The 25,871-nt window shown below is 40.1% G+C and overlaps 1 protein-coding gene across 1 annotated transcript in view; it reads right to left on the bottom strand.

Annotated features, from left to right (window-relative positions):
* WASHC5 (WASH complex subunit 5) overlaps nucleotides 1-25,871 on the bottom strand; it is a 56,447-nt gene that overhangs the window by 15,416 nt on the left and 15,160 nt on the right. The window contains exons 9-22 of the mRNA XM_059901162.1: nucleotides 24,880-25,051; nucleotides 20,364-20,491; nucleotides 19,126-19,255; nucleotides 15,123-15,235; nucleotides 13,439-13,605; nucleotides 13,286-13,361; nucleotides 11,765-11,875; nucleotides 10,660-10,800; nucleotides 9,527-9,607; nucleotides 5,947-6,048; nucleotides 5,028-5,207; nucleotides 3,757-3,881; nucleotides 899-1,061; nucleotides 8-110 (exon numbers count right to left, since the gene is read on the bottom strand). Of these exons, the coding sequence (XP_059757145.1) occupies nucleotides 8-110; nucleotides 899-1,061; nucleotides 3,757-3,881; nucleotides 5,028-5,207; nucleotides 5,947-6,048; nucleotides 9,527-9,607; nucleotides 10,660-10,800; nucleotides 11,765-11,875; nucleotides 13,286-13,361; nucleotides 13,439-13,605; nucleotides 15,123-15,235; nucleotides 19,126-19,255; nucleotides 20,364-20,491; nucleotides 24,880-25,051 (1,792 nt within the window). The remainder of the gene's footprint in view (nucleotides 1-7; nucleotides 111-898; nucleotides 1,062-3,756; nucleotides 3,882-5,027; nucleotides 5,208-5,946; nucleotides 6,049-9,526; nucleotides 9,608-10,659; nucleotides 10,801-11,764; nucleotides 11,876-13,285; nucleotides 13,362-13,438; nucleotides 13,606-15,122; nucleotides 15,236-19,125; nucleotides 19,256-20,363; nucleotides 20,492-24,879; nucleotides 25,052-25,871) is intronic.

Genomic DNA, 25,871 nt, shown 5'->3' with positions numbered 1-25,871 from the left:
CACTTACCTACAATGCTTTTTAGGGGGCTGAGGGCATTCATGAGGGTTTTTAAAGTATCCTGCACAGTTCTGTCTCGCAAGATAATTTTCTGAAACATGCTGAGGAAATTCTAAAACAAGAAGGCATGATCGAAGAGCAAAACATAATGAATAAATACTCCAGTTAACTAAAATGCTATGTAGAACACAAACTAGCCTCATTCACACAATGCTACAAATAGGATGATGGGGAAGCAGCAACTTCCGGTTCCCATCAGAAACACCCCGTTAGGAGGGGCTGCTGGTTCCCAAGATGAAATTCACAAGAACAGTCCACCCATAAAAATACTGTGCTGGGGGCTTCCCTGGTGGCGCAGTGGTTGGGAGTCTGCCTGCCGGTGCAGGGGACACGGGTTCGAGCCCTGGTCTGGGAGGATCCCACATGCCGCGGAGCAACTAGGCCTGTGAGCCACAACTGCTGAGCCTGCGCGTCTGGAGCCTGTGCTCCGCAACAGGAGAGGCCGCGATGGTGAGAGGCCCGCGCACCGCGATGAAGAGTGGCCCCCGCTCGCCATGACTGGAGAAAGCCCTCGCACAGAGGCGAAGACCCAACACAGCCAAAAATAAATAAATTAATTAATTAATTTAAAAAAAAAAAGTTACTTTAAAAAAAAAAAACTTTCTGTGTAGTCTAGATTTAAAACACTACTTACAAAATTTGATTTATAAAAAAAAAAAAAAAAAAAAAATACTGTGCTGGCCAAAGAAACTCCAGTTTATTCTCAGTTCTTATCTATTTAACAGGAGTCATATATACATGCCTGATATCAGTCTAGGAAAGCACAAAAGAAAGGTTAAACCATCTACTCTCTTCTCCGCCGGGGTAGAAGAAAACACGCATGAATGCCAAAAGGCTCACCTGTAACTCTTTGACAATCATAAAGCACAGAAGCCTGTCTAACCCGTTCAGACCGAAAGTCCCCAAGGTGTTCTGGATTTCTGAGAAGAGGCGGCTGCTGGTCACCTCTTGATGGGTTTTCATATCATACCAAGTGTTCAGCTGGTCAATGTGGCATGTCGTTCTAAAACAAAAACAAAACAAACTCAAAACCCAAAAGCAGCTCAGAATTCATCCTGAAGGGATGTGGGATGCAATAGGATTAGGGGCACTGGATGGGAAGAACAATGGTTTCATGATTTGCGCTTTAATAACCTCTGCATCTAGGCACCCAAGACATCTCATGGTGAACGTTCACTGGGCCAGGAAGGCAAAATTCAGTTAAATCACCTCTTCCTGCCCTTGCTATGTCACCAGCTTGACCGCTTCATTCCACTGGGTTGGGCTGTTGTTTGGAGTCATGTCTTGAGGACAAGGCTAGATTCGGCCATCAGGCTGGAAGGCTTTAGAGCCCCGTTGTCTCTCTGGAGGGTCTTTCTTTAAATATCCAGAGACTAGGGACAAAACAGAGTCTTGTGTCATTTCCAATTTGGTAAGAAAGGAACTTTGAATCCTTGTGTCCTCACATCTGAGACTATGATGACAAAGCCATTTCCTCTTTCCTCCCAGTTCTGGTCATTGACCAGCGATCCCCTTTTAGACCCAGGAGTGTGACGATGGCAATGATAACAACCAAAATCATGTACCGAGCGTTTCCTATGTGTCAGGCGCTGGGCCAAGGCCTTTCCGTGCGCTCACTCTTCATCCTCAGAATAGCTGTGATGTACGAGCTGTCTGACCTTCATTTTATAGATGAAATAACCGACGCTTCCAACACCATGCCCATAACCACCATTTTAATGGTTCTCAAATGTTGGCATAGGGACCTTAAATCACTGGTAGAGCATGTTAAAAAACAGACGCCCAGATCCCGTTTCTGGAGAGTTGGATTGGGTAGGTCTGGGGTGGAGTCCCAGCCTCTACCTTCAACAGCCTCCACAAAATGATATGTCCCCAATCCTAAGAGCCAATACATATCTTTACTGAAATGAGGCTTGGGAGGGAATTAAAAGGGGCTCGGGAGCTAGGGGATTTTAAATTTGGAAGTCAACGGAAGAACAAGATGACTTCCAGAGCCAGAGCCTACTTTCAGGCTTCCAAGTGTCCTGCTTCCACCACTCAGTGCTGGCACTTTGAATGCGTCAGTTGAGAGGCTCCCAATTTTGATGATGAAATCATATATGACATGGAAATCCCAATCATGCTTAATCCTTTCTGCCAGTATTAACACGGCACTAAGTGAGTTAGGCAGACAGTTTCTAGGAGGGCTTCGGTGATCAACCCATGGGTGCCCAAGAGGAGTCACAAAGCGTTTCGGATCATTTACACTTTCTGGCCCATGAGGCATAGACAGAACTCATTTCTGCTGAAGGCGACATCTGGTTTGTCAAGCTTCATAAGTTTCGAGAGACAAAATCAGCCTGAATTTGAAGGTAGTATAAAAGAAGACATGTGATAAGGGCATTTAACTTACACAAAGTCAACTATGCACGCACAGCTGAACTGAAAAAGAAGAGAAACCATCTTTCCCTGGGTAACCACACCAGGCGGAATGACTGAGCAAGCACGGCCCAGGGGTGAACATAAGACAGCAGGCAGGAGCCTGCTTTCCCCTTGGTTGGGCTTAGTACCAACTGCTTCATCAGAGGCTCAACTGAAAAAACATGAGGAAAACGAGCTCAGCTGGACTTCTGAGACAGGCAGCGTCAAGCCTCCACTGTGGTGCCCACCTGAAATATTCTCAGGGCTGTTTTGATTATATGAGATTTTCACCCATGTGACTGTATATAAACTGGGAGTCACTGCTGCAAGTCTGCCCTTGAATGACACATGCTTTAACAGTTGGGCTCCGGAGTCAGAGCACCTGATGTGTATTCTGGGTCCACTGTTTATTAACTTCTGGGCAAGTGATCGAGCTTTTCTGTGCCTCAGTTACTTTGTCTTTAACATGGGACGAATAACAATGCCTACCCCTTAAGACTGTTGTGATGAGTAAGTGAAGGGATGTGTGCCAGGGGCTAGGAAGAGTACACAAGGTGAGTGCTCAAGAAATGCTGGTCCTGGGACTTCCCTGGTGGCGCAGTGGATAAGACTCTCTGATCCCAATGCAGGGGGCCCAGGGTCGATCCCTCGTCAGGGAACTAGATCCTACATGCACCGCAACTAAGAGTTCACATGCCGAAACTAAGGAGCTGGTGAGCCGCAACTAAGAGCCCACATGCCACAACTAAGGAGCCCACGTGCTGCAACTAAGGGGCCTGCCTGCCACAACTAAGACCTGGTGCAACCAAATAAATAAATATTAAAAAAAAATTCTGGTCCTTACGCAAAAGTGCCTGGGTGGGGCTAAGAAACAAGGAGGTCATCTTAAAAGGTCAGGGTCTGAGCTGGCAAGTGCAAGAGCCAGTGACTGCAATGCAGGAGTGTGTCATAGGTACACAGGCACAGAGGAGCAATTTGGGATTTTAAAAGTTTTAATAAACCAGAGAGTCCACAGACCCAAGTGAGTAAAATGTTAGCTGGAAAGCAAGAGAAGCATAGACTAAAATAAGAGGTGGCCGAACAGACCTTATAATTGTTTACATCTATATGTCTTTGGACTGGGGTCTTCCTCAGTCACACTGAGGAAAATATGCAGTCTCAGAAAAAGTGAAGTTAATAAACCCATTAGAAAGGCTCCAACTGTGGCAGGAACAAGGGTGTGATCTAAGTAGATGTGATATACGTTTAGAGACACTGTCCATGGCGTTCAAAGCCCAGTGGAATTCAGATACACCTACTTTGGGTCCGTGATCCTCAAGATTTCTCTGCAGAGTCTACCAATAAATGTTACGGACTCATCCACAGGGGTAAACTTTGGTATTGGAATATGTGTGGACTGGTACATACTTTGCCAGTCTTGAATCTAGAAAAAAAAAAAAAAAGAACCCCAAGAACATAAATATTTAGTACATCTTTGATAAGGTAACCTACTTATCCTTTTCCCACATAGTTTTACAAAGACAATATTGCATGAACAGTGAATATAAATGTTCCTTGATTTTGAAGAAGAAATTTAAAAAATTGTATTAATTAATAGCCTCTCAGAAATGCCACATATAATATATATAAAAGAAAGAAATATCTGTGAAAAAGTGAAGTGATTGAGGAGAAGTGGAAAAAGACAAGAATTTCTGGCCTTCTGTCTCATAAGTTAACATGTATCAATGTAATAATAAAATCAAAAATATAAGGCTGGAAGATACATAATCTTTTGAAAATGTCACCTGAATCATGTCAGTCACCTAATTAAAAACTTGCAGAGTGGCTCCTTGTTAACTACCAACTAAAAATCAATCTTCTCAGCAGTGACACTTAAGAATTTGGTGCTCAAATAACCCAAAAAAAATAGGCAAAGGACGAGTAGACATTTCTCCAAAGAAGATATATAAATAGTCAATAAGCACATGAAAAGATGCTCAACATCATTAGTCATGAGGGAAATGCAGATCAAAACCGCAATGAGATACCATTTACACACACTGGGATGGCTATAATTAAAAAAATAAAAAAAGGAAATTAACAAGTGTTGGCGAGGATGTGGAAAAACTAGAACCCTCAGACACTACTGGTGGGAATGAACAAATGGTGCAGGTACTGTGGGAAACAGCTTGGTGGTTTATAAGTTAAATGCAGAATTACTAAATGACCCGGCAATTCTGCTCTTAGGTATACACTCTGATCAAACCCAGCTGACCTCCTAAGTCTTTGGAACTCCTGATCACTCGAGTTTTAACGACTACACCAGACAGCTTCATTCTGAAGCCATTTAATTAAGTCTGCTTTCTCCTTAGGACAGTAAATTCCGAGAGGTGAGGTGTCATATAAACTTTTCTGTGACCCTCACAGCTCCTGAAGGTACTCTGAAGGTATTCGTGACTGTGTAGTGGTTATTGATTTTTAGTAACTATTTAAATCAACTTTGTTGTTGGCATTTCTGAGGTTTGGGGCATGTATGGGACATGTCAGAAGTAACAAATAGAGTCAAGAATATTAAAATCTATTTAGATACCTTTGTTCTTAAGAAGTTATTACACTCTTGTTCCACATTGTAATTTATAATACGAGATACTTCTTCCTGCCAAATCTTCAGACCGTAAATGTTGACATAGTCCTGAATGTATTCAAAAGAACGATGGAACCCATCCATGGTAGCTCCCAGCTCTTTCAGCTTTGGCATCAATTCACTTGGCTGTGCAAAATAAGAAACAGAAACCTATTATATTGGCATAGACTGTCAACCCCTAATACCTACATTAGACTTTAAAGGATACCCCAAGTGAGAGACTGCAGTGACGGTTTGGGACAGCTCTGGAAATACTCATTTCCTACCTCATCTAGGAGGAATGGTAATTTATGCCAGACATCCAGCAAAGAATAGATTTCATTCATTTGGAAAGAAAGCCTCGTATAAAAGAATGTATAAAAACTGAATGTCAGTGACTTCTCTCATATCATTTGATGACTCTAATCTTAAGAGTTAAAACATTTTAAATTGAATTTACTGACGTGAAAGGTACTCTAGATGTAAATTTCAGGCCTATTCTTTTTCTCTTGAGAAAAATGACCATATTCCCAAAAAGATCAAGCAAAAGAAAAAATTACAGCCTTTATAGTGCCAATCTGTTTTAGGTTTAACAAATTCTTTTCGCTATGAGAAGGAACCCGGAATCATAAACATCAGTTTAATTCTTAAACTTGGGGATCAACAGGTGAAGGAAAGGACTGGTTTTAAAAAGGATTTTCTTATAATATGAATGGATTATAATATAGGATCAAAAAGCATATCAATTGATTGTACTGAACATGATATAGTAGATATATGTTAGAAGGTAGGAAAGGTCTTGTTCATAACAGTTAAAAATGGTGTTCTAGAACATTTTGCAAGCCGAGTAGAGGGAAAGGACAGACCCACTTTGGTGATCTGGTACCTTGGCTCGAGGGTTGAAGATCAATCCCCTATGAAGAGCAAAAGCCACCCGCTTAACCAGCTCCTTCCTTATTCCATCCTCCAGCAGTTGTTTTGGGTCCACCTAAGTGCAAATCGAAAAGCAATAAATGCCAGGAAGGAAAAGCTCAGTCCTGAAGAAATCCGGAGGAAAGGTAGTTTCCAGAATCCGTAGGGGAGCACTTTCCTATCTCATTACTTGACAGTTAGGATTTCTTTTTTGATTTTGTGCAGCTTGGATGGAATTATTAAAACCTGTCACCTCTGTAGGACTTGGTTTATCTCAGTAAAATTCATGATAATTTTACAACATGACATTTCAAAGATGGTGGGTATGGAAAGTTTTAAACTGCCTCACATTTTAATCATTTCATTAAAAGTTAAAAGTGCCTCATCACCAGAAGGAGGTGGTAGATTGAAGGGCCTGCATCTGAATTCAGTGCACATGTCTTCTGTGGAAGTTATCTAAGGGCATCTATAGTCATATGAGCAAAATCAAGTTTGGGGTTGGACCACTCTGAAGATTTAACAATTCTCTTTTCTTTCAGCATTCTTGGGATGCTGTTTGTAATTAGGGAGATAAAATAGGAAGGCAACTCTGCTATCTAACTATACAGCTTATTTTGCTGATTCTTTTTTTCTGTAATGAGAAAGCTTTTGTTATTCCCTAAAAAACAGTCTCCTTTCAAATCCATAAAACATCAAATAGTTTTAACACACTCCTTTGAATTCCCTGAGACTTGTTTTACTTTTAAATTTGTCAAGAGCTATTATTTTAAAAGTTATAAAGACAATTGATGTGTTCCATCTGGGTTTGATGATATTTAAATTTCAAGGAAGATAATTGGAATGAAAAAGTTGCTGAAAATACAAAAGCCAGAGGAACCTGTTGGACTACAGCATGACCATGCAATCAGTAAGAGCCAGACTGTGTAGAAATAACAGGTCAAAGGCCTTGGGTTCTTCAATAGACAAATTGTAAGGAAAGAAAGGAATGAGGGAGAAATCTGAGGAGTAAATCAGCCTTAAAAGACGTATATTTTTTGAATGGCAAGTGTGAACTAGAGTGTCTAGAAATTTATTTTTGGATAATAAAACTAAACAGAGAGACTGGGATTAGGTCAAGGCCCATGAGGAGGATCCTGTGGTGGGAGCTGGCTGAATTATATCTCTGGGCTTGAGCGGTGGTGAGAATGAGTGGTCTTTACCTTATAACAACCAATCAAGCTACATAATCGTTTCTGTAGTTTTCAGCATCTGTGCTCTATTTTACAAGAGAAAGGTAAATTATAAATAAACATAGTCAATGAGAACAAAATCAAAGAAGTAACATGAAGTTTCCAAAGAAATATTCCTTATAAAAACAGATTTAGTGGAAAAGAGTTAAATGTTTTATGAATCTCATGGTCTTAAATGGCTCTACCCAATTCTTCCTAGACTTCCACCAATCTGTGGAGTGCTCCCAGGGAAGGGAAAGACCCCTTCACACAGCCCCTTCCTCACAGTTCTGTCCACACCCTCTGTGGTTAACAACAGTTAATAGTTTTCATATGGATCCTCCAGACCTTCCTCTATTAATTTATATACGTATTTGTCCTTAAATATATTTAATTAAAAAAACTATATGGGATCATAATACATACATATACATACACACATCTGTTCTGCAATTGCTTTTTTCACTTTACGTTTTGGAAATCTCCTAGTGGCAAGTTACTTTTGAATGGCAGCAAAGCAATCCACAATATGAATGCACCATGATATATTTAGCCATTCTCTTACTCATAAAATGTCTAGGTTAATTCTATTTTTTTGGCTACATCTAACAATGAACATTATATGTATATCCCTGTGTATATCTCACTTGTTTTAAGTCATATTAACTAAAGTGAATTTAAACTCTTTGTAAGGGTTTGAAATAGATCCTCAACATTCAAAGGTTAAAGATTAGTAAAAGCCACAGGATCCCACAAAAAGCCCTGAGTTGTTAAACTGGCAGAGACAGTCTACTAAGTTTGAATGAGGTCAAGATGATATTCCCTCTGCTTTTATTATCTGAAAGATTCTGGCAAAAGATTTACATTTTTCTTAAGCAATCCTTTCTTTGATAATTCTTGCTAGTTACTAGGTTTTATTATATCCTACCGGTCACTCTGCATTTAAGACTAACCTGGTCCTAGGATGTATCATCATTTAAGGATGAGTTAGGAGGGATAACCTGTGTGTGTACTCTCTGAATATCAACTGAATTAAACTGGCACCAGGCCTAAAGCATGTTCAATAGATTCTATTAATATTCCAGGGCTACAATGGTATTTCTTTAACACATTTCCAGAAACCACATGGTAAAGTTCTGTTTCTATTTAGGTTCATTTCCTATATTTTCTTGGATTTCATTAACACAAATGTTATATCGATGAAAATTTTTTTAAAAATCAGAAATGTTAAGATTTTGCTGATATCAGACAAATGGAAAAATGAACAAAAGCACCATGAACTGTGTGAGTGGGCACATCACTAGTCATTTTAGGATTACAAATTAAAACCGCAATGAGATACCACCTTAGACCCCTTTGGAGAACAAAAATTAGAAAGTGGATAATGGCAAGTATTGGCAAAAATGGGGGAAGATACACAGGAAACAAGTCATGTGAGGAGGCACTCTGGCATTATTGAGACAAATTAAGTACAAATGTGCCCTAAGACTCAGTGACCCACTCCTGGGCAAGCAGATTTCAGAGCAATTCTTACACAGGTCTGTGCTAGGAACATGTTCAGAGATGCTCATCTTGACATTGTTTATGATAACAGGAAGCACAGGTGTGAAAATGAGTGGCATAGGTGTCTGTGCCCTGGGGAACAGTTAAGTAAAAGGTGGAATTCTCTGCAGCAGTAAGAAGTAACCAACTACCAGATCCACAGCAACATAAATTAACTTCAAAGCAGTAACTAGTGAGAAAAGTTGTAAAAAGAATGACAAAACCATGTGCATACATAAAATAACACCACTTGCTAAAAATAAGGATACTTGCATATTTATGGACAGAAATCAAACATATAGAGTGGATGTTATGGGGCATGGGAATGGGCGTGGGCATCCAGGAGAAGAGAAAGAAAAAAAATAAGAGAGTAGCTTGCATGCATCAGTGATGGCAACGGCCTGTGGTCAGAGGGGTACAATGATCTCGGCTCTCTGCACCTGGGGTGCCGTATAAAAATACTAAAAAGAAAGAAAGGTTGCAGGCAGGGAGGGGAGAAACAGTGACTGAGCAAGCTACTTTGCCTAAGGGAATTGAACTATTTTGTTTTCTTTGTTATTACAAAAATTCAATAAAACAGATTTTTATTAGAGTTAAGGAACTCCTGGGTGTTATGAAAAATAAGGATTATAATGCTGTCTCTTCCTCTGTCAATAAATGAGTAAGGTGAAGATGTGAAAGCTGCATGTGAAACAGCGAGAGGCATAAGATGGTAACACTACCCCCACAGGATAAATTCTGCAATAATCCAAAGGACGAAGACTCTTACTACGGGGCCACAAAGGCCAGCATTAAGGCCATTACCTTGATGATGCCGACCAAAGTTGTTTTCATCATTAAGATGCCTTCAGTAAAAATGGAAATAGCATGAGTAAGCTTGGCAACCTTTAACAAAGAAAAAGAGGTTAATGAAGTACTTCTCATAAACGACCCATCACTTCTATGGGAAGCTAAAATAATTGACTAACAGTTCTGGAATGGGCAAAGACAAGAGAACAAGCGTGCAGCTTTAGGACACCTGTGTATACACATCCCGGTCAGAAATGAGGTTCTGCGGTGTTGACCACTGTTAGACATACTGGGTGACTGAGTCAGAAGATGTTAAATCGTTCTTTACCCTTTGACCAATCATTTCCCCTTCTTTGGGCCTCAGCATTTCATGCATAAGATGAAAGCAGGACTCAGTGATACGGATGATCCCTTCCAGAAAGAAAAGGCTCAAGGAGATTCTGAGAAGGTAATCTCCTTCTGCTGGCATCTACATTCTTTTCAAACAACACCAGGAGACATTGGTAAGGTTGACTGAGGCTATACTTTTGAGTTAGAATCAATGTAGAAATTCTGAGCTTGACAATCTCAATTCCTGATGTAACGTTTGGAGTTGTGTCAGAGGATATGAAACTGATGCTTGTTATCACATTTTCAAATTTCACTTGATTTTATTTTTCACATCTTTAAGTTCAGGGAAAAAGAAAAGCAGAGGTGTTTTGGGAAGAACAATTTCTAAGGCTGCTTAATTGTGGAGTGGCCTTAAAAGTCTGGCTGCAGGAAGTGGTTCATGGAATATGGATCATTTTGAACCACTGATTTTGTGTACAAAGCAGGAACTTGAATGGGAAAAGTCTAGGCAATGTAGCCCAAAGAGAAAAAAGGTTGATGTGCTGAGACTATTCAAAAGAAAAGTAACCCGCTGAGCTCTACTCCCTCTGAGAACATTCTGGCAGGCGAGGCCGTGAATGACACCAGGACAAGTTAACCAATGAAGGTATAATTGCACTGAAATGGCAAAACCTGGTTATTGTTGAGAGTGTGGAAAAATATCAATAAATCAGAATTGATCCGGTGGTCCTGGGGATATGGCAGGTGACACAGAGCTGTGCTATTTCATGGTTTGGGGGTTTAAACATCAAAAGGCAGAAGTCAAAGGGACACAGCACCTCGTATCGTGGGCCGAGTTGGGCATAGTCCCTCAGCTTGTCTTTGTCCAGGCGGGTCGGCACTTCAATGATATCGTGGGTCTGAAGCTTTATGATCTTTAGAAGGGAAGTAAACATGCTTTCCGGAATGATCTGCAAAACCTTTAATGAAAGGGAAAAGAGGAAAAAAACAAATGAACCTCTATTTTATTTCTTAGCTGCTAAATGGTATGGTGACAGTAGGCACGGTGCCCGTGTCTATGAACAGCCCTTCGTCTGCAGGAAAGGATGCTAAGGGCCTCACAAGAGCTATTTTAACAACTGCTCTCAGGCACAGGGCTACTTTCCTTCAAATATTAATTGCTCACGGGATAGAGAGCTAATTCTCATAGAAATGATGCAGAAGATGTATCATTTCCACATTACAAATTTCTAAAAGGCTGAGGTTCAGAGATGTTATTAAGTAACATGGCTGTAGAGCCCTCAGCTAGTATGTGACACGGGAAAATTTTGAATCCAGGCCTGTCTGGCTCTATGCTACACCATAAGTTGTTGAAACAAGGACCAAAATGCTCCTGAAAACTTTGATTAAGTTCCAACTAGAATGTGCTGGATCTAGATCTGGCTCTTTTACCAACTATGACTTCAAAGAAGTCACCAAGATCTCTGTTTCTCAATCTCTACACCTATAAAATGGGGGTTAATACCATCAGCATTTAAAAAATAGGTATGAAAGTTCTTTGAAAGTAAAAACACAGCTGCACACCCACAGTACCGGTAAGAATAAGTTTATTTTCAGGTACTGCAAATTTCTGGAATTAAATTAAGAATAAGGGAAAGGTATACAACACTATTATGTATAAAATAGATAAATAACAAGGACCTGCTGCAGGGAACTATATTCAATGTCTTGAAATAACCTATAAATATGTAAAACTGAAGCACTTTCCTGTACACCTGAGGCTAACACAACGTTGTAAATTAACTATACTTCAATTAAAAAAAAAAAAAGGATAAGGGAAAGGAACACAGGTGTACTTTTTTCAGGGTCCCAAGCACATCGTTTGTATTTAAAACAGCAGTCAGTTTGCCATTAAAATAAACATCACCTTGATGCATTTCTTACCTTTCTCACATAGGACACCAATTCGCCAGAATAATATTGAGAAACACTGAGAAGGTCAGGGCTATTTGCTTGATTAATACGGAGAAGGGGCAGGTCAAGGGCAGAGGCAAGCTGGAAGGAAAATAAGATATATCTGTTTCTCTGTTTCAAAAAGTCCTAGAGGGCTTCCCTGGTGGCGCAGTGGTTGAGAATCTGCCTGCCAATGAAGGGGACACAGGTTCGAGCCCTGGTCTGGGAAGATCCCACATGCCAGGGAGCAACTGGGCCCGTGAGCCACAATTACTGAGCTTGCGCGTCTGGAGCCTGTGCTCTGCAACAAGAGAGGCCGCGATGGTGAGAGACCCACGCATCGTGATGAAGAGTGGCCCCCGCTTGCCACAACTAGAGAAAGCCCTCGCACAGAAACGAAGACCCAACACAGCCATAAAAAAAAAAAAAAAAAAAAAAAGTCCTAGAAATCTCTCTTTTTCCAGAAATAGTAACATACAACAAAACTCTTGGGCTTTGCCCAAAAGAGAGCAACAACTACTGAACTTCATCAGTGTCATTCATAGTTTCTGACAAGATACAGTTTTTAAAATGAGAGTCACCTGCTACGGCAGTGGTTCTCAAACTGTGGTCCCTGGACCAGCAGCAACAGCATCGCCTGAAACCTTGTCAGAGATGCTGATTCTCTGCCCCGTGCAGATTCACTTAATCAGAAACGCCGGGGCTGGGGCCCAGCAATCTGGGCTGTGACAAGCCTTCCAGGTGATTCTCCTGCATGGTCAAATGTGAGCCACTGAGCTACAGAAGGCAGCTACTCCTCTATGGAAATCAGACATTCTGATTGATGGACTACCATATTGAGTCTAAACTAAGATGACATGGCTTGTAAGAAGTGCCATTATTTTATGCACTGCTCAAAAAGAAAAAACATGCTGACAACTAAACTATGATATGCCATCAATTATACAACACATCCCAATTACAGAGATGTTAAAATATGAAAGTGCACCTCAGAATTGATACATATGGTAATTCCATCAGAAGACATTGAGTAAATTATTTGTTCATTTATCACGAAATGAAATTACCTTGAGAGAAGGGCCAATCTATGCCTGTGTTGTTTAACATTATTCCCTAACCTTTAGAGGAGATCCTAGATTGTAGCAGAGGCTCAACAAGAATTTTTTTTAAATGAATAAGTAAAAGGATTTTATTCATGTCTAGGGAATAAAGGACCCATAGGACACACATTTTTAGTATCCTGTAAAACTTTAAAAACATCTATTTCTTCATTTAAAAACAATTTTCTCTAAGACACTACAACTTCTATTATTAATTCAAACTTTATTTCCGGCATCTTTTGCAACTATGCTCTCATGAAAAACTTGCTAACAATTTTCAGTCTATAAAAATACTTAAATTAACCAACTTTCTAAAAGGGTGAAATCTTGAACTGAATTAATGAATGAGGTAATAATGAAGGCCAACTCTTCCCTAGTAACTGAGAATGCAATCTTACTGTTATCTGCTTACCTTTAGGAATGTAGCTCTGAGTTTAGTGACCATGGATGGGTTTACCCTTATGCTCTCTTGCATGATAGATGTGAAACTGTAAAAAGAGATAAATGGTAAGGAAACATTCATAATGGCCTTCATTGAGGACAAATGCCAGGCTGTCCACATTACCTGTCAATTAACTGCCAAGCAAAAGAAAGGTCCCCAACGATCTGCATTGTGATCAGGACCTCCTCTTTAATGTTAATGGTTCGGATCATTTGGTGGAGAAACTTGCGAGTATCAGCAAGAAATTGACACACTTGTAGATTTGATTCCAACTGGTGAAATTCTTGAACCTGAGTTACATAAACACACTGGATTTTAAAATTCTGAATGGCCTGTATAGTGTTCACTTTTCCTTGAAAACACTTCCAATAAAGCACACTACTTACTAAGAATGTCTTGGCAAAATTTTAATTTCAAATTATAATTTCAGAAATGTATAAGCCAAGTCAGAAAACAATGCATAATTTCTGAGATTAGAAAATGTTCCACTATTTCTTATCCTGTACATGTATGACGTAATAAGCGAATACTCCCATTTTCCATTTCAGTATCAATAAACATGTATTGGAAAGTCCTTCTAATTCTGAAGATTTGCAGGATTGTTAAAAAACAAAATAAGTCACATCACAACCAAGGTGCTGGCACTTGCACATTTTTAAGTTCTTTTGATGGGCTCTTTAAAACAAAATAATGATTCCACAGCGTTTTGACATTTTAAGTACATAATTCAAGGGGCCTGGGCTATATGTCAAAAGAAATAATGCAAAAGAGAAAAAGTATCAGAGATTTACAAAGTTGCTTATAGTGGTACTATAGACTAGAAAATCCAAAAAACAACCAAAATAGAAATAGCACAAGTGAGCAATTGTTCTGGAATAGCTAGGGAAACTGGCATGCTAACAATGGAGCATTATACTGTGTTGCTATAATAGTGGCCATCCTAAAATCCTTGCAAAAATGAGAAAGAGCCTATAAGAAAGTCTTGCAAGTGAAAAAAGTATTAATGTACACTTATATCAATTGGAAAGGGTTCCAGATGAGGGTGGATGATGTTTCATATAATATATATGTTTATTGTTCTGATGCTTTTATTTTCCTGGTTAAACATACAATTAAACTTTTAAGAGTGTGGAGGTATAGGAATTCCCTGGTGGTCTAGTGGTTAGGACTTGGCCCTTTTACTGCCGTGGCCTGGGTTCAATCCCAGGTTGGCAAACTGAGATCCCGCAAGCTGCGTGGTGTGGCCAAAATTAAAAAAATAGAAAATAAAAAAAAGGATATTATAAAAAAAAGGAGCGTGGAGGTATAATTCCTTTTTTTTGTACAATCATTTTTAAGTAGATAAAAGAAAACTTTTTTTCAGAAAAAATACATCACTTTAAAGCGTATGATCGTTATACAACTATTCTCATTTTTGTGTATCCATCCCTTTCCAGGTTTTCTCCCCAAGGCACACACTTTTTACAAACCTAAAAGTAGCACATGCAATGTAATTTTGTTTTTGCTTTTACCTCCTTACCACAGTTTTCCCAATGTTTCTATACTGTCTTCATAATTTTTTTTCCAAGACTGCATGTTCCCGCAAATTGAAGTATCATAATTTTTACTACCATTCTCTTTATTATTGTCATTTAAGTATTTTCTCAATTTTAGGGCACTGTATATAATATTACAGTGAACACATTAATTTATATTGCTTTTGCTTCTGATAAAATATTCTCTTAAATATATTTCCAGCAGACTGCTGGGTAGGTCAAAAAGTATGATTCATGATCCGAGAACTGTCATTTAAAAAGACTTTCCTTACCTCTTCCAAAGCCTGTATTAGTTGCACAGTTTTTCTGCCCGCAGCAGTAGAATCATCATAATTTAAAGACAATATTTGTTTTGAGATCTCTCTGAACCAAGCTTGAAGATTTTCTATTAATACAGAAACAAGAAAAGACTGAAATTTCTACTGAAATCCCAGAATTCCTGCAGTGGTGGCTTTGAATTTAATTAAGTAATCCTTTACAAATCTAGCTCTTAGTCACAGAGCTTTTACTATGTACCTAACATTGGTCTTAGGAATTTTCGAAACAATAACAACAAAAATGCCTCCGGCATGTGTCCTAGTAGAAGAGATAAAACTTTCTATATAAATAGCTTAGTTTATAACACCTGGCAGAAAAGGGTTAAACGCCCAAGTTTTGGGTGGGCCAAAAAGTACCTTTGGTTTTTTAAGTAAAAATAAAAGACACATTTTTCATTTTCACCAAGAACTTTATTGAACAACGTAATCACACTTTTGTTCCACTACTTTCTGCCAATTTTCAGGCAACTTCATAATTCCATCTTCCCAGAACTTTTTATGGTTTTGAGCAAAGAACTGTTCCAGGTGCCTTTTACAGTCTTCCAAGGAACTGAAATTTTTTCCATTAAGAGAATTTTGTAAAGACCGAAATAAAGGGAAATCCAAAGGTGCAATGCCAGGTGAATACAGCAGATGAATCAGAACTTCCCAGCCAAGCTGTAAGTTTTTGCCTGGTCATCAAAGAAACATGTAGTCTTGAGTTATCCTGATGAAAGATTATGCATTTTCTGTTGACTAATTCTGGACGCTTTTCGTCGAGTGCCACTTTCAGTTAGTCTAACTGGGAGCAGTACTTGTTGGCATTAATCATTTGGTTTTCCAGAAGGAGCTCATAATAGAAGACTCCCTTCCAATCCCACCGTATACACATCACCTTCTTTGGATGAAGACCGGCCTTTGGTGTGGTTGGTGGTGGTTCATTTCGCTTGCCCCACGATCTCTTCCGTTCCACATTATTGTACAGTACCCACTTTTCATTGCCCATCACAATTTGTTTTAAAAACGGAACGTTTTCATTACGTTTCAGTAGAGAATCGTATGTGGAAATATGGTCAAGAAGGTTTTTTTTGCTTCACTTATGTGGAACCCAAACATCAAAGCGATTCACATAACCAAGCTGGTGCAAATGACTTTCAACTTTTTTTTTAATTGATTTATTTTATTTATTTTTGGCTGCCTTGAGTCTTCATTGCTGTGCGTGGGCTTTCTCTAGTTGCGGTGAGCGGGGGCTACTCTTCGTTGTGGTGCACGGGCTTCTCATTGCCGTGGCTTCTCTTGTTGCGGAGCATGGGCTCTAGGAGCACGGGTTTCAGTAGTTGTGGCACATGGGCTCAGCAGTTGTGGCTAGGGGGCTCTAGAATGCAGGCTCAGCAGTTGTGGCGCATAGGCTTAGTTGCTCCACGGCATGTGGGATCTTCCCGGACCAGGGCTCGAACCCATGTCCCCTGCATTGGCAGGTGGATTCTTAACCATTGTGCCACCAGGGAAGCCCAGACTTTCAATTCTTGATTTGGATATTTTGAGTATGTCGGCTATCTCCCATGTGGTAAAACGTTGATTGTTCTCAATTATTGTTTCAATTTGATTGCTATCGAATTCAACCGGTCTACCTGACTGTGGAGCATCTTCCAGAGAGAAATCCCCAGCACGAAACTTTGCAAAACACTTTTGACACGTTCGATCAGTCACAGTACCTTCTCCATAACTGCACAAACCTTTGTGTGTGTTTCAGTTGCGTTTTTTACCTTTCTTGAAACATAATATGTCGAAAATGTTGCTTTTTTTCTTCCATCTTCCATATTAAAATGGCTATTCAAAAATTCACCAATTTTTATAAGTCTTTTTTTAAATGCATGCTGATGTGACAGGTGTCACATACAATCTAACAAAATTGTTTCGAATGAAGTTAAAGACAACTAAGTGCTACTAGAGCCACCTTACGGAAAAATCTGAACAAACCTTTTGGCCCACCCAATAAATGTTGTAAACTGATGTGTGCAAAGACGGTAGTGCAGGTGGGGAGGAGTCAGGAAGGAACTGAAGGATGTGACACAGAGTTAAGAGGATGGGTAGAGGTCAGGACAGGCAGAGGAAGGGAGAGGGAAAATCTGTCCCTAGATGAAGAGACAGACATGAGCAGAGTCTTTGGGGCAAAATGACAATGGCGTGTCTTGGAGGGCAAAGAGGGACCAACATGCAGGAGGGTGAAGTGTGAGTGGTGAGTTGTGGGGAGTCTGAATGGATTAGGTGGCGCCATTTGCGCTCACAAACCAGCCAGGCATTTCTCAAGGCAGAGATGGGGAAGGCCATTAACATGCTCTGAGGACCCTCAGTGAATCAGGCCAAGTTTTAAGCTTAGTCTCATTTAATTTTCACAAAAATCTATGGAGTAGGAATTAAAAGCCATTTCTCAGATGAGGAAGCTGATGCCCAGAGATAATTAAGAACCCTCTGCTGCGTCACACAGTTACTAAATGGAAGAGCCAGGACGTGCAAACCGTCAAAGGCTTCGCTATTTTCACCTCACCAAGTTGATTCTGTAAAGGTTTTTTGTTTTATCAATGGAATGATTTCACTTTAATAAAAGCACATAAGGGCTTATAATCTAAGTTATTTTAAGAATTGACATAAAGAACTAGCTATAATTTTAAAGATTTTTTGTAGGACCGAGGGACAGCTACGGAGTAGCTGAAAGGACACACGAGGTAATGAGTGAGATACAGGCTCTGGACCTTTGTTACCCTCGGCAAGTGATTATAAAATAATAAAGATGTTTATCTCACAGGGTTGTAAGGATCAAATGAGAAATATCTGTGAAAGTACTTCCTAACTGAAATATGCTATAGAGCCAAAAAAGTATAAGATATTGTTCTGAATAACCTTTGAAACATTGCTGGTATTTATAAGAACTTAAAAAAGACTAGAATACAGATTAATGTGTCTGATTAGAAAACTAATCTGGTTAAATTGGTCCTGGTGGTTCTTTGTTTTTTTAGATACAATATGCTGACCTGCAAAACATGTTGCCAATTTATATCACACCATTAGAAACTGCTCTAGTTTTTCCAATAGGAATATTTATGTAATTTGGAAATATTTTTTGACCAGCAACAAATAAATCAAATATAATAGTCATAAGCTTGTATTGATTAACAATAGTGAAGCTATTTTAAATAAAAATCTATATTATTCATCAATTCTACTATATAATTAACTTTATCGGAAATAAATTTGACAGTTAAAACAAATATTAAGCATCAAAAAAAAATAGTTTAATTTGTCATCTTAAAATTCAGAATGGTCTTTCAGGGGCAATTTGAAAGGATCCTATCTATAGGAAAGGATCCTTCAAAAATTTTAAGTGATACCACAATTTTCCTATAGATAAAATTTCCTAAAAGTAGCAAGATTAAAATTGTTAAAGTAAAACTTGAGCTATGATGTTTCAGAACAGTCTGCAGGTCCCCTCTTGTGCCACTAGATGGCAGATGCGCCAGTGAAGAAGAACCAAATAGGACTGGAACACAAGACTCTTAGATATCATTTATGTTAGCAGTCATTAATATTCTTGGGTGAAGTAACCTTCTGAGAAGATCATGAAAGTTATGCCCCCGTCCCCATGCACATAAAATTACACACTAATGACACACCAGTTTTGCATACTATGGCGGTGGGGGGAGGATATGTCTATAAAATACTATTGTATTTATGAACCGGAGTACAAGAACCCATGATTTAGCCCAACCTCCTACTTCAAAGATAAGAAACCTGAAGTCCAGAGAGAATATGAGATTGCCCAAGGGAGCACAAGGCTAGAGCAGCCAAAACTAAACTTCTGATCTTCATTAGCAACATCCCAGCATACAATGAGGACACAGTAATGACTTTTTACTCTGCTGGTTTCTAATAATCTGTGTATACTTTTCAAACACACCAATAATTCCTCTTCAGCAATTACCATTTTTCTCCACTCTGGTTAGGGGTTTCACTCCTGAAAAGACATCAGCAAGCTCCGTCATCCGCTCTGAGCCCTCCTTCTTGTAATATTCCCATTTGGCCTGCTTTTCTGAAAGCATTTGCTTGAACATCTGTTGAAGAGACAGAAGAGATTTACCGATTTAAGAGAAAATCCAGCTTAGGCGGTTTACTAAGAAAGCCTGAGCGAAACCCAATTTATTATAAAAATAGGTGCCTAACATCAGTCTGATGCCACCTCTTAAGCATTACTACTTCATACAAATTGGGGGGCAAAAGCTAGACCATCTCTTAGACAGTGGCTCTCAGACCAACTGAGGCAAGGCGAGTGTTGGTTCTGAACTGGCATTAATGTCTGGGGCTAGTTCCTGAGGCCACCTGATCCAAACACCCAAAGTTACTTTTACAGAACCTGGACATTCCCAGGCATCTGTGATTTTTATTATGTCCATAGAGGCTTTTTTAGGAGTAAGACCAAGCCCAGAATTTCCTTGACTGAACTCAAATCCTCAAGGTCCTTAGGTCAACCTTGTTAAAATGCAAACTACCACCCTACTTAGGCCCTTTTCAATAGGTTCTCATGGCTTTTAAGATGAAGACTAACACCCTGCAAGGCCCAGCGCAGGCTGCCCACCTGTCAACCTTACTTCCTACCACCTTTCTCTTGCATTCTCTCCCCTGCAGCCAACTGGGCTTTCAGATCCTTGAACTGGCCAGGCTCTTCCCTACCCAAGAAGACTTAGACATATTCTGTCCTCTCGCTGGAATGTTCTCCATCATGCTCCCCCATCTTTGTCTTAGCTAACTCTGACAGGTTCCTTCCTCAGCTCCCTTCTGAAACTCTTGCTTCTCTTCTCAGGGAAGTCGTCAAAGCTAGGACAGGACCCTTTATTTTAGGTACCCAGAGAACTATGCTCCTCTCCTATACAGCGTATACCCGTTTTTATTCATTTTCATTTGTGTAATTCTCTGATTACTGTCCGCATGCCTCATTAGACTGTAACTGCCACCATCTGGTGCATTTTTTCTATCACTGTATCCCTAATGACAGTAGGCACTAAATGCTTGTTGTTTAATCCTGTCCTTTTCCTGTAAGAATGATCTCAGACAGCTAGAATCTGTAGCCTGAATCAGAGACACAGCTACAAAACCCTAATCTTTAAAAAAAATTTTAAGCATAAAATACTAAGACTTTGGTGATCATTCATTCAATATTTTTACCTCTTTGAGTATAAACTCAAATTGTGCAGTATCCAACAGCAATTGAAAGAGGATCTTGGGATTGTACCTAGAGTCTGTTAGAATCTGGTCCTTGATTTGACGAAGGCGTTTGTTGTTTGGGTCACAGGCTAGACATGGGAGAAAAGAGTTTCCAATTTATTAAATGTGTAGAAAATATCTATAATAAATAAGATGAATTCTTAAATACTTTCATTTCCCTTTTAAGCATTTAAAAAGTAATAAGCAAAATGTATATCAATAATAGGTAGTAAAATAAATTATATTACACCCATGCTATGGAGTACGCACAATTGAGCTGTTAAATATGACACTGAATCTGACATGGAATGTCATCGTGATGTACTGTTGAATGAAAAAAGCAAACTGAGAACAGTGTTTCCAAATTTTGTAAGCATCGTGTGGGTGGTTTGTTATCGACTGTCCAGTATGATGGGTCGAGCCTTTCGGCACCATTTCCTAAGTGTGTGGCCTCCTTGTGTCCTGCTTGAAGCTGCTTTTGTTTTAAGCATTGATCTCTGCCATTCAACTATGGACAAGGGTGCAGAAAAGATTTAACACAGCAGGCCCGAGACTGCCATCTTCAAAAAGCCTTGTTTGCAAGGCCGGCTCTTGGCTGGCATTAGGGAATTTGGATTTTGGAAGAGTTCCCACCATTTTGAGAACTGGTAAGAATGGCCCACCATGCTTTAACTCTTTGTACAATGTGGTTTATTATGAACACCTGCTTTCCTCTGGGAGTTTGGAATTTTGTTACCTGCCAGGTAGAAGCTGCCTTGATGAGCCCCCAATAAAATCCTGGGCACTGAGTTTCTAATGAGCTTCCCTGGTTGACAACATTTCGCACATACAGCCACAACTCATTGCTAGGGGAATTAAATGCATCCTGTGTGACTTATCAGGAGAGAACTCTTAAAAGCTTGTGCCTGGTTTCCTCTAGACTTCACCTCAGGCACCTTTTCCCTCTGCTGATTTTGCTTTCTATCTTTTTCCTGTTACAAATCATAGCCATAAATACTACTATATGCTGAGTCTAGTAAAGCACTGAACCTGGGGTGGTCTTGGGACCACTGATACAACAGGGAAGCAAGGCTACCCACACAAAGATGTGGCACCTCCAAAGAGGAAGAACCAGACCTGAGACCATTCTGCTCTTTGTAAAGGCATGACTGGCACTCAGAGCTTTCTGGATTATCCACCACCTAGACCCAGAGAGGTTATGGCTACAAGGCCAAGTTCACAACATTAGGCAGTGATGACCCAGGGATAAGACACCAGATGTCTTGATTCCCTGGTCAGCCTCTCAGTTGCCAAGCTAAATCATTTCAAATAAAATAAAAATTATGTTAAAAACATATATAGGATAAAAAATACTGATATTTGCTGAAATTGGTTTACGGGGTCAATTATTTATGTAAGAAAGAAAAAGAAAATAGGATAAGGTAAAATGTTTACAAGTAAAAACTACTTAGACTGCAAATAAAGTCAAAATAAAAACTTTAAGACAATAAACATTGTCAGAAAGTTCACAGCTGATAAGGTACAAGGACCCTGATAGTTGCTCTAGTATCACCCGTGTTCACTCCTGCTTTCCAAGCCCTCCCATCAGCATCTTAGGAAGTCCGGCATGTACAGAATGACCATGCTTTACAAGCACATGTCAATGGTGTTTTTGGTGCTTCAGTTACGGTGAAGCCTGAGCAAGGCTATTTTACATATTGATTTCCAAGTTACTCCATCAGAAGGAGACTCATGACAACCTGGAGGAGGGCTCAGTTTTCATGGGGAACTGCAGAGTTCTGAATTACCATGTGTTCTCCAGAACTCCCTAGGAAGAAATATATTGGCACTGATGACATTGATCACACAGAGACAATTTTTCAGCTTCATGATTGCCTAACTTAAAAAAAAAAACAGAAAAAAAAACGAACTTGGAAGGAGTTCCACTTGTCTTTATGTTAACTCTAATTCAACAAGAAATCTTCTGATATTAATTTGCTTTCATTTTTGGATAGGAGACATCACTGTGCATTAACAATTAGCTCCAGCAAGTTAACAGGAGGGAAAATGAGAAATCTGCGCCTTCCTTTCTGCACGCCATGGCCAAAACACCATAAAAGCTAAATAAGCAGTTACTTTTCCCACATATGACTCACAACCAGATAGGCAAATCATTTGATTCTTGTAAATTCTGACCTTGTGCGATCAGGTCAGACAATTGCCAGCTCAGAAATGGAAACAGATGTGGCGGATGAGAGAAGCAGAGAACCCTGGTAAGCCGAGGCTGTCCCTGGCAGGGGCACAAATCCAGGAGACCACTGGCTTCCAGAATGTAGGCACAGTCGTCCAGAAGACGAAGAGGAGGCTGAGTCACTAGAAACCCACAGTTGCCTTTATGATAGGATAAAGAGAGGGCTTGAGTTGTTTATATGCTTCAGAATGTAAGACTTTTGGTAAAGAAGATTACAAGCTGAGTCAATGTAGTAAAATCCTCAAATTAGGACTGGATTTTATGTTAAACATAAACTCGACTAATTAAAGACTAGTCCATTAGATGATTCGGCCCTGTATTCATGCTGAGAGTAAACTGTAAATTGGAGAGAGATCTAGGCCAAGAATCGAAATGATGAAAACAACAAAACAAAACAAAACTGGAAAGCAGCATTTGTGGGAAAGATTTAAGAAGCTGGAGATTTCTGGCGTGAAGAGGGAAGGCTGAAGAGCAACTCCACGTTTTCAAAGAGATGAAGGATGAGGAAGTCCACCTGCTGTTCTCACTGCTGACCTCTCACAGGATGCGAAGACAGGGGGCAGCTAGAGGAAGCGTCAAGGGCATCTTGCCTGGAGGGTTTGGGAGACGGGGCTACTGTGTTACCGAGGGAGGCTGCAGGATTATCCGGCGTGGACAGTTTTTCTTTGAGAGACACAGTCTTACTTGAAAGAACAAGGAGGTGTTGAAAGCGGGACCAGGGTAGGTGCTCAAGAAAAGTTAGTTGAGTGAAAAACAAAAAGCAGAGGCTTGGCTTTCCAGAGCTGCTGAATGACACCACTCTTAGGGGAAGGAGTATGCAGCTCTGGATGAGGGAACTCTTTAGTAATTAATATTGATCGAGCATTTACTAAGTATGAGGACTGCGTCAGCTCCAAATAAGCTCAGGTATTAGTCCAACCTACTTAATTTTCTACTATTAATCCAGGGGTTTTAAACTCATGGGCTTAGGGAATTCCCTGGTGGTCCAGTGGTTAGGACTCTGCAATTTCACTGCCATAGGCCCAGGTTCAATCCCTGGCTGGGGAACTAAGATTCTGAAAGCCGTGCGGCAGAAAAGCTCCTGAGCCTGATGGCCAATAGGGTCTCAGAGAGGATCATGACCCAGAAAAGATTAAGACCCCATCTACCATAATTAAGCACCAGGGTCTAGCCAGTTCCTCAGCAAAGTGGAGCCGTGTTTTTCTGTCCTTCCAAAATCATACTTTTCTTCCATCATTGCCCCAGACTAGACTTTCTTCTGCTTTTTACTATAAAATCCTATCAAGGGCTCGTCAGCTCCTGTCCCCTCTGTGGAGCCTTGTTAGACCGCCTCTGCCCTTCCACCCCAAGCAATGTTTCTCTTCTGCTCTGGGCTCCGGACTCAAATCCTACCAGCTATTTTACACATCTGGCTGTTAGGTGCTGCCTTGGCCCTTGTATTAGTTTCCTATTGCAGCTGTAACAAATTACCATAAACTCAGTGGCTTAAAAATGACACAAATTTATTCTCCCATAGTTCCAGAGGTGAGAAATCAGAATGGGTTTCACTAGGCTAAAATCAAGGTAGCAGCAGGGCTGTGTTCTTTTTTGGAGGCTCCAGGGGAAAACAGTTTTTTTGTCTTTTCCAGCATCCAGAAGCTGCCTGTACTCCTTTGCTTGTGGCCCTTTCCATCTTTAAAGCCAGCAGTGGTCTACTGAGTCTTTTTCATGATGCCATCTGTCTAGTTCTGACTCTTCTGCTTCCCTCTTCCCAGTTTAAGGATACTTGTAACTATGCTGGGCCCACTGGGATAATCTCCTTACTTTAAGATCAGCTGATTAGCAACATGAATTCCATCTGCACCTTGACTCCCCCTTTGCCATGTAATATAACATGCCCACAGGTTCCAGGGACTAGGCCATGGACATCTTTGGGAGGGTGGGGTGGGAAGCCATTATTCTGCCTACTACAGATCTGCAGCTATACTTTTTCACATGTAGACATCTGATCTCCTCAGTCTGACCAGTGACAAGCTCCTCAAACTTGGGAGGTAAATTTCCTCATATTCCCAAGCACCTAACAGGACCTGACACAGGGGCTGTTCAGGTGGGCCACTGCTTTATCCAAATTGACACAAAAATGACTAACTTAGAAAAGCAGCTTGATTCTCATCCAAGGGCTAAACCACTTTACAACACGCAACAGATCTGGGTTCGGAACGCCTTTATATGGATGAGTACAGATGGTCGCACTTTTTCGTGCGTTACCTGAGTCTGCGGTGTGAAGCATCAGCCATCGAATGGTGACGTTGCAGTCTCTCAGGCAGTTCAGAAGCCTTGGGATGTTATCCAGAACCAGATCCTCCCTCAGACAACCTTCTTTCAGGAACTGCTGCGCTTGTGCGTGCGCCCTTTCGCTGACAGTCGCGTATCTGCTTGCCTGTGAAAAGAAAAAAAAACCTGAATTACATTTCAAAGAAAGAGAGAATCACTTATCTTGAAAGTGAATCACACTCAAAAGAATCCCTCGACAAATAATAACATTTCTGTATGAGACAAATAGCACACAGACTGTAGTTGATAAGGCTCAAAGGCAAGTGGCTTATCGGACATTTTTGAAAAGAGCACTGGACTTAGAACTGAGAGACTAACATCTAGAAATATTGGTGTGATTTTGGATTTAACCTCTGAGTATTGGTCTCTTCAAATGTAAACTGGAGAACTGGAGTGGGTGGTTCCTGGTGTCACTTCTATTCGTAACTTGGATGGAAAGAGACACAAAGGCAGAAGCTAAATTGACCGTTCTTCCTGTTAATATCGACAAACGAGGCAGAGCAGAGCAGAAATACTCAAAAGGTGAGTTTCTACGTATAAAAGCTTAACAAAAGAAATACATCTCAGCATATCAAAACTGACCAGCCTTTTTGGAAATTTGGTCATTCTGCTTTACCTAAAGCAAGAGTTAAATGGTAAACATCATTAACCTAGTCAGGTTAGTTTAAAACAACCACAAGATGTGGCATTGGAAGCCTCTGAAGAACTTCTTGCAATGTCATGAACGAGAAGATGTGATTTTGGAAAAGAATTTTAGTCATGAAAAATTAATGCTCTGAGGCCAGTAAGTATGGAAGCGCCACTTTCTCTAATATATTTCTAGGGGACGTGCCAAAATTGAAATTATTTTGTGCATTATTTATGAAATTCAATTTGTTTGAATAAAACATGCTGAAGTTCCTTGAGTGAGTATTATTCTATGCACA

This window comes from Balaenoptera ricei, chromosome 17, assembly GCF_028023285.1.
Source record: "Balaenoptera ricei isolate mBalRic1 chromosome 17, mBalRic1.hap2, whole genome shotgun sequence".
In the NCBI taxonomy this organism is placed as follows: Eukaryota; Metazoa; Chordata; class Mammalia; order Artiodactyla; family Balaenopteridae; genus Balaenoptera; species Balaenoptera ricei.
Note: the sequence above shows the minus strand (reverse complement) of the source record. Positions and strands in the feature narration are given on the sequence as shown.